Below are 12798 nucleotides of genomic sequence, written 5' to 3' on the forward strand. Positions count from 1 at the left end.
GGATTTGGGTCAACAAATAATAGTGCAGACTGCATACATTTAAATCCTGATGCAGGTAAAAAAAGAAAAAATTAACCTTTGGGTCGGGGTTAAAGGGTGTACTCTGGGGGTATTGTGTAGTTCAAGTGCGCTCTCACCTGTGTGGATGTAACCCACTCAAACCACATTTCAATTCTCCTGTCAGTTGAAAATGAGTAATGTGCTGCAGATCACAGCCTCGGGATAAAACCATATCTGAAGCAGTGTGTACTTGAAGGATATCAAAAACCCCAGGATACCTCAAATTGACCCCTGTCATTTCCTTCAACAATGCACACACTCTCTCTTTTTCTGTCTTTTTCTCTCTTATGAGCTCAGCTTCATGTTATACACAGCAACCCTCGGCCATCTGGTTTTCATTTCCTGTGAGGTTGGAGATGGTAGGAGATTTTTTTTATTTTTATTTTTTTTATTTTTTTAAAAAAGGAGCCTCGTTTGAACCAGGGGCTAATGTAGTCAGGATGGAATCTGTCACTCAGTCTATTGCATGTTGATGACTAAGGGCAGTTTCAGCTGTAAGCAGTCCATGATTTATGGACACCAAGTGAACTCTTGTAAGCAAAAGCCAGCTTGAAGTTCACAGCAGCAAACTGGGCCCTTCTTTGGCTGTGGCTCCCCCTTGCATTTTCTTTCCATTCATGCCAAAGTATTTCGCACGGCAATTAGCTCCGTCCTCATTTGGGTCTGCAGTCCCACAGGGCTAGCGAAGCCATTTATCATCCTCGGGGCTTGGAAACGCCACAGCTCCGTCTCAGGTAGTTTTTTTTTTTTTGTAAACAGCCATTGGAACCGGCTCCTTCTATTTCGTCAAGCCAGAAGGAGACACAGTAGTTTTGAGGTCCTGGCATGAATTCCTCTGTCGGATGTTTTGCCTTTTTCTATACAGGTGTGAAGTCGAAAGGGGAAATGTCATTTCACTTGGCTCATTTGTCATACATGGCAACTACCATAGTTAGAGTGAATAGAGTGATGACAACGTAGCCCCTCGCCTTTTTCAGAATCGCATGCTTCGGATTCGAGGTGAAATATTTCTTACGTGGCTAAAGCTTTAAAGAAGGCCGGACTTATTCCTTTTTTTTTTAGAACGTTTATGACATTTAGTCTTTGAGTGAGCAAAAAATTTATAGCATTTTCTAATAGCAGACTTGACATTTAGCACATGTTTACACAGATACAGATGTAGGATATCTAACCTCATTAGGCGCACATTAAACTCATGTTCGGTGCTTTGAGTTATATTGAAATGTAACAGTTGGCTCCGCTCCAAGCGTTTATACAGCCTCCAAATGCCTGTGGGGTGTCATTAAAACACATATTTGAGCAGGCACGGCCGTAAACATATGCTGGGTTCATTTTTTTGCGTTCAAACGTCTTCTAATGGCGGGCAGGAAAATAATTGAAGTACAGTATGTGCGTTTTTCTATTTTCACATCTATCCTTGGGAGAGTCGTTGACCTTACAGAGAGCTTGCCAACTGATTCTGAATCCATCATTTGCCCGAAACCGATATGTTGCGGTCTCCGTCGCTGCTACGTCTTTATCAATCAGAATTAAGGAATTAGATTAAGCCCTTTGGTTTGCTCCTCTTTAAGTGGAGTCACAGTGCAGTGCAGGCCCAGGGGTTACGGGCAGTATCAGAGGGGACTAATTGTCAAGGTTATGACTCGGTAGATGATTGATGTGGGGCCAGGCTGTTTTTGTCAGTCTGTCAGGTGGCTGGAATGTTTAATGTTCTCATTATTGGTTGCTCTGTTGTGTATATTTCTCTGTCAGCGCCGCTGAGCCATCTGAACTGCCAGAGCACTTCAAAGGCCTGCAGGTCATCCGTCTTCCTCCTGACGCCCTGAATGTTCAGCCTCAGCTGAGTGCTGGTGATTTGTTATGACTTGAGAGCCAGCTGACAGACAGGTCTCCTATAAAAAAAAACATGCACCCATTTCCCTTTTGTCGTGCAGTGAAAGCATCACTGCTCCTGTAATGGTGGTAGTGGTGGTGGTGGTGGGGGGCTGCCACAGGAGGCTGGCACCTGACAGTTGTGTCATCTCACTAATTTGCAGACAGGATGACATGAAGTATTTTGTCTTCAGCGTGGATTTTGGTTCTGGTGTCACAGACTCTTACAGGTCACCATCTGTTGTGGAACGCCACAGGGAGCAAAGCTGAGGCGAGATCGCTGTATTAAAGTGCATCTTCTTATTCGTCATTAGTGCAGGGCCTAGTTTAAACCATGTGATGGCGCTGAGCAGAGAGCATCATGGGAGGAATCCTGATGCCTGCAAAGTAAGTCGCGCAAAGAAAGCGAGAGGTGAAGAGCTAAAGACGAGAGATGCGAATCAAAAACTCAATTCTTTTTCCAGGCCTTTTACTCAATTGATTGTTTTCTGCTGATCTAATTCTGGATCATACAAAAACAGCCCGTTTGTCTTAAAGACAAATGATGAGCCACGCGGTGCAGATGGATTTTTTATTTTTTTTTGAAAGCTGGAAAAGATTAAAGAGAAACTCTGCTCCTCAGCCCTAATTACGAGCTGTAGATTACTCTGTCGATTTAACCAGATGGCAGGCTCGATTCTGCAGGCCCTCCTGTATATTAATGAACAGCAGTCTGTTATATTTGACTTAGGTAAGTGAAACGTCCATCACCTGTAATGGCGCTGCCAGCTGGCATTATGCATTTTGCACTGCTTTAGGTCCACTTGGCATTTTTCATTTGCTGTGTTATTGAACGAGCATTTTCGTTTCCTGTTTTCGCCACTGTTCCAGTAAAAAATAAAAAAAAATCAGCAGGAACAAAAGTCCCTAAGTTGTGTCCACAGCTAATTTCCTCTCATAGGTCAAGGCAATAATTTTGGCACTAAAACTGTCATGCCGGGCGAAGCCCACGAGTTCGATAGTAACTTGATTAAGTTAGCCTGTCGACATGACTGCAAACACGGCAATACAGTATGTTAACAAACCTAATAATAGGAAGGGGGAGATAAAGTGGAGGGGATGGCTGCACAGTTTCTGTCTGGCCATGTGTTTGATTCAACAAACTGCTGAGCCTGAGGAACAGCTTGTGTGGCTTTGGTTTATTGTTGATGTACAAAGAAATGTTTTCTTTTGTCTTCTTGTTCTAAAAAGAATAATTATATTTGATTATGACTGTGTCAGATCTTTTTTTTTTCCATCCTAGCTTCCTGCTCGGAGTAGTTAGCGAAAGAAACTGATTGTTTTTGTCTCAGAATGTCAGTCTGAAGGCACCGCTGAAAACTTAAAGAGGCAATGAACACATGTTTGCCAGCCCAAGCACCGAGAAGCTCCCGCCATGAATACGCCAAGCCTAATTTTAAACCAACAGCGGGGGGAACCTTGGCTGCGTTTCCCGACCAGAAAGCACGAACGGCAGAGGAAGCACAATGCCAGTGTGTCATACATTTAAACACGGTTAAATTAAAGGCTGTTTACTGTTCTTAGAGGCCATTCATCTTACTCAACGTTAGTCTGCTTCTTGCAAATTTGTCAGTAAGAGCTTCCACATGCCAAGACGTGGGGGGGGGGGGGGGGGGAGAAAAAAAAAAAAGTTGGGGTTATCAAAGACGGGTTTTTATAGCGTGTCTCTTCAGTCAGCCTGTAGTTAATTAGCCACCTCCACACAATAAGGCCATAAGTCATTAATCACCCCGGACCCGAGCAGGAGCCGACTCACTGCGAGCAAGACGTTTGGAGACAAAAACTTTGCCGCCTATGACAGACTTCAAAATGGCCCCTGTCAGTGGTGTGTAAATTATAGGGCATGTTGAGTGGTGAAAGACAAGGGCCCACTGTTTAACTCACTGTTGCTCTTTCCTTTGCTTTGTGTGTTGACAGACTCTCTTCAAGAGCAAATTCCCCTTTTCTCCGTTTCCCATCGGCCGGCTTATAACTCAAAAAGACAAACTTCGTTGTGAATCTGTAAAACACACACACACAGAGCTATCCACATTAAGGTAATCTCAGTGTACCAGTCTAATTTCCTTCATTTGCGTTAATAGAAGAAGACAAGCTCCAAAGGTCAGCGGCTCGGTAAAAACCCCAGCTTTAACTCTGTATTCCCACCGTTTACTTTGCTTGTCAAAGGGAGGAAATGATGGAGTGATGATAAATATGGGGCTTGTTTGGAGAAGCAAAAGCCTTTTCTCTTGCAAAAATAAACCCCCGTGTTTCTCTGGATGATGGAAGACACACTTCTCAGCTGATTGAACATGCAAAAAGGTCATCGGCTTTTCCTTTTCTCTCTGTAAACAGAGGACTGCCTGCCTTTCCAGAGCACGTAAGCGTTTATTCAAAGCAGCAAATGTTTATGTAACTATGTGGAAATCCCTTGATTGGATCATTAATACCACTGACAAAAGGGTGTTAAATACATTATGACTACATGCTTGGTAACAAGTGTTTGACAGCTGGTGGATGCATGTATTTGATGCATGAACTGATTTGAAAAAAGTCCATGTTTTCATACATGACTCGTGGGCGTCGGCATAGCGGGGATGATGTCGACGGCCTTCAAGCAGAACAGAGCGCGGACGGTGTGCAGCAGCACATGGCGCGCAGCTGTGCAGGAGTCACCATTTTTTTTAACATTCGCACGAGTCTGCGAGGGGATGGTGCCGATCTGTTCGTCCTCAGGTGTAACAGCGGTCCTTCTAGTCAGTTCAAAGCGGAGCAGGTGGGGCCCGTCCCTGTGATTTCAACATGGAGCCACAAAGCCGCCCGTGTGTGTTTCATCTCCTCACAAGCTTTTACAGTCGGACACGTGGGAAAGAGATCCTCTGTCACAAGGAACAAGATGGATGGACTTCATGATTGTAGGACAGATATAGGTGCAGCAGACTGAGACGGCTAATGAAATAAACAAGACATGCACCAATTACCTGCGTACATACGATGCAGCATCTGCCCCCGCTGACCTCAGGACCTCCTTTAATTTAGTTAAAGGTTAAATTTAGTGAAGTTTGAATTAAAAGTTGGTGACAGGACATCACAACACGTAACAAGTAGCGTTAATGTCACTGAGTTCGGCTACACAAACACTCTAGTAGGTAAAACTAGTTTCCAGTAGCTTCCTGGTTTTAAGAACAACACATTTTAACATCCTGACTTTACACACATTAACCTATTTATCCTTTTAAATTATAATCGGTACATTTACAAGTCATGTCGGAGCTTTATAACACTTTTGTAGTGTAATACCAACAGTTATTACTTCTACCATTCAGTATCTGTTTAAACATCAGCCTCAGGATTAGGACTTATTATTATATTGTAGAGAAATACAATAATAAACGTACATATTTCTGTGCAGGTAGCGTAGTTACAACACATTATAAAGATTTAGTAAATGGTTTTTATATTGCCCGCAAATGCTAGATAAGGTTAAGCTGCTACGGATGCATTTATATAAGAACTTTTAAGTTTATTGGAATTTTTTAAAATCATTTCATCAATAGTTTGTCTCTTATTCTTTGTCTCTTATTTCCTCTCAGTTCTCATTTAGAAACCTTGATTTTAAAATGCTAAATTAACTTTTAATGTTATAAAATCCCTCTCTTGATTCAACACTTTTGACGAAGGATAATTGCGATTATTCAGATTTCACTCAATTGCAAACTCAAAAGATTTGCCAAGTAAATATTAATTTACAGAATATCTCATCCTTTAATAGCAGGTGATTTCCTGTACTCTCTGTGGATTCAGAATAACTTGAAGTGAAGTGATGCAATAAAATTAAATCTACTGAATAATTTATTGACTGGTTGCATCCGCTCGCACGTGAGAGGACGTGTGAATTAACTCTGCGGTGTCACACATCAGTTAAACGCTGAGAAGTAAATTCGTAATCCCGTGTGTTCACATCATATTAACGTGCTGTTTGTAAATGAAAAGCGGATGCGTCACGTGTGATCCACGCCGGCTCCATGGCTGACTGGCTGCAGCGCTGAATTGTGGGTTAGCGGCTTTACAGCCATCTATCACCGAGCTATGTTTAGGACTCATCTGCATGAAGGATGGGTGGATTTGATGCATGTGACATGTGACCGTTAATGATGGCGATTTTATTGCTGGAGAACAGGCTGATTTACCGAGGATGGATAATGACACCGTTGGCTTGATTTAGCTGATTTGTTTTAAGGGGCTGATTAAATAGTTTAGGCCTCGCTTTATTTCATGCTCTCTGCTTCACGGCTTCATTACGGCGATCACACAGAAGCTGTGGAAACGTCCCGCATCTGGTGTCATCGTAAATCTTTGTTTAGAGGGCTCAGCGCTGATGTCGGTGGCTCGTTTGTCTTTGTTAATGAAACGATAATCCATGACCCCTTGATTAAGAAGATTCAGGATGTTTTGATGAGCCCAAGAGATTTTGAATCTCAATACACTCCCACTGTACATACTGCAGCTGTAGCAGCATAAAATATACATGCTTAGAGAAACAGGGCTCATATATTTCTTGCACTTATATGTTTTCCATCTTTAGTCCCTTTGGGAAAACCTATTGTCCGCCTCGTGGCAACACCAAAACGTAAAACGACGGTTATGAATAAGCTGGATTTATAGAGCAGGTTTTATGTTTGGCATGTGTTCAGGAATAAAATATGAATGAAGTAAGTAAATTTATAATAAATATTTGATTTAAAACACTCCTAACCTTTTACAATCTCACTCCACAGACAAAATAATAATAATAAAAATCAACTAAATTGTAAAAGTGATAAATTCCTCTTAAAGTATCTTAAATCTTTTGACTTTATTTCAGCCAGCTGATAATGTATGCATAAAAGTAAATATGTATTTTAAACAAATCTCCAAAGAGGCCGAATGCAAAGACAGCAAAATGCCATCCAGGTAAAAAAAATAATAAACAAATAAAAAAAGGCTTCATGAAATGTTTTGCTCCCCACAAAATAAATCAATGCCAATTCTGAAGAAGCTGCTCCCATTGATTTTCCACGTCCATCACTCTGTCAAAACACTCAGCACCCGGCGGGCCTCTAATCCGTCTGAGTGAGAGCTGAATTAAAATAACTTGCTTTTACAGTTCAGCATGACAAACTAAAATCCACGTCAGGAAAAGTGGATTTTAAAGCTTTGTGTCGCACATCAGGTAACCAGTACATTGTCTCCTGTGTAAAAAAAAAAAAAAATAAATAAAAAAAAATAATGCACATTGAGTCTTTTCAAATGTATATTATAATTATTTTTTATTTTAGTCACGCTTGAAGCTATCGCAAATAAATACACTCATCCCCACATGGATCCAGTCCCTGCATGAAGTACAATATAAAACTCATTGGGCCTAAATCTGCTTTATAAATGTATAATTCTTTGTCTCTACTGGTATCCTAAGGCCGAGGCTGTTGTCAGTCTTTGTCCATACAAGGCGTACGGGGAGTAATATGCCCCGGCAGCCGCGGGGACCGGCACAGAAGCCCCTGGTGTGGGCAGGGGGCTCTTTGAGTAGGGGTGATAGCGGCTGCTGAGTCCAAGTGGGTGATGTGGGCCCCTGAGGGCCAGTGTGCCGGGGCTCCCTGGGCTGCCATTATGAGGCATATGCATGTGACAAGCCATGGCAGCAGCGGCAGCAGCGTTGGCGAGAGAAGTTGACCCCGGGTACCCAGATATCAACTTCTCCGTGCCTGCGAAGGCCGTGTGAGTCCGCAAGTGGCTGAGGAGCTCCTCGGAGGAGGAGAAGCGCTTATCGCAAGGTCCGTTAGCAGACACCCAGTTGCACACGTGCGGCAGGGGGTCGTTGGGCAACACAAACCCGTAAGGATATAAATGATGTCCGCTGAAAGACGGGGCCGAAGTGTGCACGCCGTGTAGCGGGTGCGTCGGGTACATGAGCTGGTATCCAGACTTGAGCGCGTTGGCTGCCGCAGCAGCAGCCGCAGAGTCATGTGCGCAGTTAGCGCTCGCTGCGCTGGACAAATGGCTTGAGCAGTGGTAGCTCAGGCAGTACGGGTCTCGACACAGACTAGCGGACATTAGAGACGGCGGGGACGCTCCGGCTAAGGGGCTAGTTCCTGCTTTACTGCATCCCAGTGAGCTGGCAGCTGCGAACTGTGCGCTCAAAAGCTGGCTGCTGGATTTGGTTGGGTCAAGGGTCATTCCATGCGGGAGGAACGTCTGCGGGTAGCCCGCATACGCACCCGCTAAACTTCCAGGATAGGAAATACCAGCAGGTGGTAAGGGGAAAACTGTATGACCGGGCTTATAGGGGGATACGGGGGCCACCAGTCCAGAGCCGAGGACGGAGGAGGAGGATGAGGTTACAGATGTTGAGTCTGACGTAACAGTCTTGGATCCAGATGTGTTTTCTTGGTGCTGGTTGCCATCAGAGGTAATTCCACTTATCCTATGGCTGCCACTGTTCTCTGTCGTGCTGCTTTTATTGTTATCAGACTCCTTCTTTTCCTCCTTGTCCCCCGCTTTGCCATCAGACGGCAGTGGAGAAACGGAGGTGCAGGAGCTGGGGCTGCCTGTCCTGGGCGTGAACGGCTGACAGGTGGCGCTAGGCACTCGGAAACTGTTTTTATCTCCACTGAGGCTGCTGCTGCTGCTCGAGTCCTTCTTGTCTGATGATTTCGAGTAAGGTTTGAAGCTAGATTTGTCGTCGGCTCCGATGTCACTCATTTTCAGCGGGCCGGATCTGCCCTCCTTGTCACTAGATCCATTTGAGGTTACAGAGGACAGCTTGGAGGAGGACGGCGGGTCCGGTTTACCGATCTGAGAGCACGTTTGGGCCAAAAGGGCCAGCGGACTCTTCTTGGCATCCAACTGAAAATAAGAAAACACAACATTAATGGAAATAATAAAAGACACTCAGTGGATCGTGTGTTTTGTTTCTGGTAAATACGCACACATGTCGGTTCCGCGTATTTTACGCACTGCGCATAAACTTATCTCGGGATGAAACTCAAAACAACTAAGCATAATAGGCATGTACGGAGGAACGCGAATAGCAGATAAACACGGGATTAAAGATAAGACTGTTGTACTGCCGCCCGTCACAAATAACAGTCAAGACATTTACAACAATTTTCTACGAAAAAAAGTCATTTTCTAATGAAAAGAAGCAGCGGGTCAAATCTGACAGTAAGGGAAATGTTCGGTGCTATTTGGTCCTCTAGCCAGTAATTAATCACACAGTCTAAATAAAATCTTGTCCACAATTTGTCCAAGACACTCAGACGGTTATGTCTGGTTTGAACCTTTCGCGTCCAGTGATTTCACAGTGAAACACTTTGTTTGAAATAAACCGAATTAATGTCCGTGTGCGCAAACGTTTTCACAAAAATCGCTGTGGCGCTTACCTCGATGGGACTGATAGGAGTGGACGGTAAAGGCTGAAGGTACTCCGGGTGTAAAATGTGTCCTGCCCGAGCCGTAAGCATTTTCAAAACCTTTATGGGAAGCCGACTGGCTTGGCGAGAAGGGTCTGCGGGAGAGACTAAGCTGTAGACGGACAGTTGGCTGATCTTCGCTGCTCCCTTCTCCCCCAAGGAGCCGCTCTCCCACGCTGGATTCGTGCTATTTCTCAGGACAGAGACAGTGGGCGATGTGATCATGACCCAATTCTCGTGTAAATGGTTGAAAAACACATGTGTAGGGTAAAAGAAGCCAGCACTCAAAGCATCGGACGGTTACAGCGGTTGCCAGAAATAAGAGAAAAGCTTAAATCCTTAAAAGAGACTCGGGAGTGTGAGAGCAGAATCCGTGCGTTTCACAGCCGCGTTGCTTCATCCCTGGCGTCGCTCTGACAGTGTGTGGCTGTGGGTCCGAGAGAGGACTCGGTTTACGTGGGTCGTGGGCAGGAGGGATCACTCCGCCTCCTCTGAAGCTGCGTCTGAATTAGTCCGCAGATCGCCGCCTTTGCAGCCTCCCAAACGAAAAGAGATCCCTGCGCGATCAGAGAGGGTCCAAGTAGCGTGACGTTTCCTCCTCACACGGGTGTCTATTTCATATTTCACACTCGGAGCGCGTTTAAATGGTGAGATTTTATACGCGTCTGTGCGTAATTGGCGCCTCGACGCATGCGCTTCCTTTTGCGTCCCGTGTGGCTTTGGGGTAGTTTGGGCAGCGAATAAACACGACTGAAGCCTCGTTTTGTGAATTCAACAAAATATAATTAACAGCACGCCTCTGGGTTTATAGCAGCCGTGTCAGAAAATGCTAGAAATAGAAGACATATTGCGCATTTGGTGCACTCCTTGTTTGAACTGATTTTCGGTTTCTATTTTCCTGGCGTATGTGGACCGTAATTAACAAACAGCAGTTCAGATACATGCCAGAAGTTCACAGTGAGAGGATCTTTGCACCATTAGTGAACTTCTGACTAAAAAAAAAAAAAAAAAAAATGTGATAAATAACCAAGTGAGGGGGCCTCTGTGGTCACATTCCCTCCAACGTGCGTCGATATCCATCGCCATGTTTCACATTTTCTCCAACTTTCTCCTTTCAATCACGCTGCCTGTCATGTGTCAGTTCCCTGTCCTGCTCGCCAGCTATCTGTCAGCTGTCTGAAGATATATATATATATATATATTTTTCTTTTTGCCTCTTCTCAGTCAGATTCAGGTCAACTACTGTAAAGAGAATCAACGAGAAGAGAAGAGGAGAGAAGAAGAAGAGATGTGTCTCTCCCCTCACACGTCCGTCACAATTTAGGCCTTTTATTTTAGTCCGCCTCTGATTTACGTGTCTTGTCTAATTGCAGATGCACAGCTTCAACTCCTCTGCAGATATTGATTTAATAGCGTGTCATTTTAATTTATTTTTCTTGGAAATTAAAAATAAACCTCCGCGTTTCCGCAACATTTAAGCCAAAAATAAAGAATCATGCGTTTTATTCCAAGTGTGATTTCTAAAAAAAAAAAAAAAAACTCTCCCGTGGCAGCCATTAATCATTAAAGCTTCCACGTTTCTTCCCATCGAAATAGACCCACTTATCTTATTACTCAATAGCCTATAAATGTCTTGCTGATCAGGCGAAAGTTAAACATATGCAAGTGTTTTTTTGATTGATAACAGGGGTGCTGTTTTCGGCAACGGCTGTCAGGCTCTGACACAGCGCTTTGAGTTATTAGGGCAGAGAAGGGCGACCATAAATTTCGACCGTCAGGCAAAAACTCCTTTATTGTGGACGTGATGGATGGCTCGCAGCGGCAGACACCAAATTCTCGGCTTTATCCTTAAATGGCTGCACTTCTTTTTTCTTTTTTCTTTTTTTTGTCGTCGCCGTTATTCATTACTTTTAAACAGAAAGCTTGAAATCTCCCGCTACTAGTATTTCACACAAGGACGTTTATGAATCACCCAGAGTTCATGCAAATTCATACATTCACAAGCAGCTTTGGACACCTCTAGTTGGTGATGCCTAATTAAGGATCTATATGTGTTTTTTTTTAAAGGATAAATGAAAGCAGAACTTCTTTCGAGCTCACATTTTACCTCCTCAGACGAAAAGTGGAGTCAGATTGAATAAACATGCCATTATTTCTGGTATTCATGCAGCTAAATGAGATTAATTAGATTTTTAATTCCTCAAAACATTTTTCTTTCCACTCATGATCCCTCATTTTCTTTTCCCCTTTTTCCTGTTTATTCACAGTTCTTCTGTTATTGGCCACTATTTGCCCTTACCTTTATCCTTGGCCAACGAAAATACAAAGTGATAAACAAGACACTAGGCAAAAAGTGAACAAAATACAGGTTTAGAATATTGGTTTAGCTCTTAAATGGGCACAGTTTTGTTTTTGCTTCCTAAAGTGTTTCCTTTGATTTTATTTGGGATTCATAATAAATCAAATTCCTTCCTGTAGCACTTTTTTTTTTTTTTTTGTCTTTACTTTAACGTTTGATTATAACTCGCGTGTTTTTCTGCAACCGAATGTGCGCCGGAGACAACTTCACAAATATACCGTAGGAAAATAACGGCGGTTAACGTTACTGTGACAGGAGCTTCTATTCTGACTGCGTTGTATAAAGTGTGTTGTATAATTCAGATCCGCAGGCTGATGGTTTCGTCTGCGAGGGGCTGGGGACGACAAATGTGTGCTTATAATAGCATGGCTTTCGTCTTATTTGAGTCAGGTTTTGTCAGCCTTTGTTTTATGGTGCGATAACTCACCTCGTGATGGAATGTAAAAAAAAAAAAGAAAAAAAAAGTGATTTTTGTGTGTCATCTGCTTTTCTTCCAGCCTTCCGGACACTTTAGCGGTTGCAGACAGCATTGGAAGATTCATCCAAAAAGATAAGGAGGTAAGTCAACTCTTTATACTTTAACATGTGCATTAAAACCACCACAAAGGACCTTTAACTATTAGAAAAACTGAGGTGCAAACTCCCTTGACATATAGCCTTTTTTTAAAAAAAGTATCGTTGATAAATGCAGCATTATAATGTCGAGCAAATGGAATAAGAAATTCCCTCGACATGACATGAAAATTCACCTCGTGGCAGCCGGCGCAGGGCGCACCACGTCAGCAGCCAGACAGGCCGACTGGATCTGACAGGTAAAAAGGGGAGATGATGGTTAGAAGGTGCTATTGTTTCACGCCGCTTTCTTGACCTGTCAGGTCCCCGGCGCGGAGGCCTGGATGGAGGACCTCCTTGTCACATGAAAACAGTCTTAAAAGGCCGTTATCCAGACTATGGTGATTGCTCCTGTTTAATTGATTTGCCTTGCACTGAGGCCTGTCACATTAATAATGGTTAAGTACAGCCCCAGTGTGTCACCCA

At 43.5% G+C, this 12798-nt stretch overlaps 1 protein-coding gene across 1 annotated transcript; it reads right to left on the reverse strand.

The window, feature by feature from the left end:
• Window positions 1–6943: 6943 nt before the first annotated feature.
• LOC311503979 (zinc finger protein 503-like) lies at window positions 6944–9815 on the reverse strand. Its single transcript, XM_084566920.1, has 2 exons — window positions 9372–9815; window positions 6944–8835 (listed from the first exon to the last, which is right to left on the reverse strand). Exons 1-2 carry the CDS (start codon window positions 9624–9626, stop codon window positions 7390–7392), a joined length of 1701 nt encoding a protein of 566 aa, XP_084423046.1. The 5' UTR covers window positions 9627–9815; the 3' UTR covers window positions 6944–7389.
• Between the last annotated feature and the right edge of the window lie 2983 nt (window positions 9816–12798).

This window comes from Chelon labrosus, assembly GCF_963514085.1.
Source record: "Chelon labrosus genome assembly, chromosome: 19".
Taxonomy (NCBI): Eukaryota; Metazoa; Chordata; class Actinopteri; order Mugiliformes; family Mugilidae; genus Chelon; species Chelon labrosus.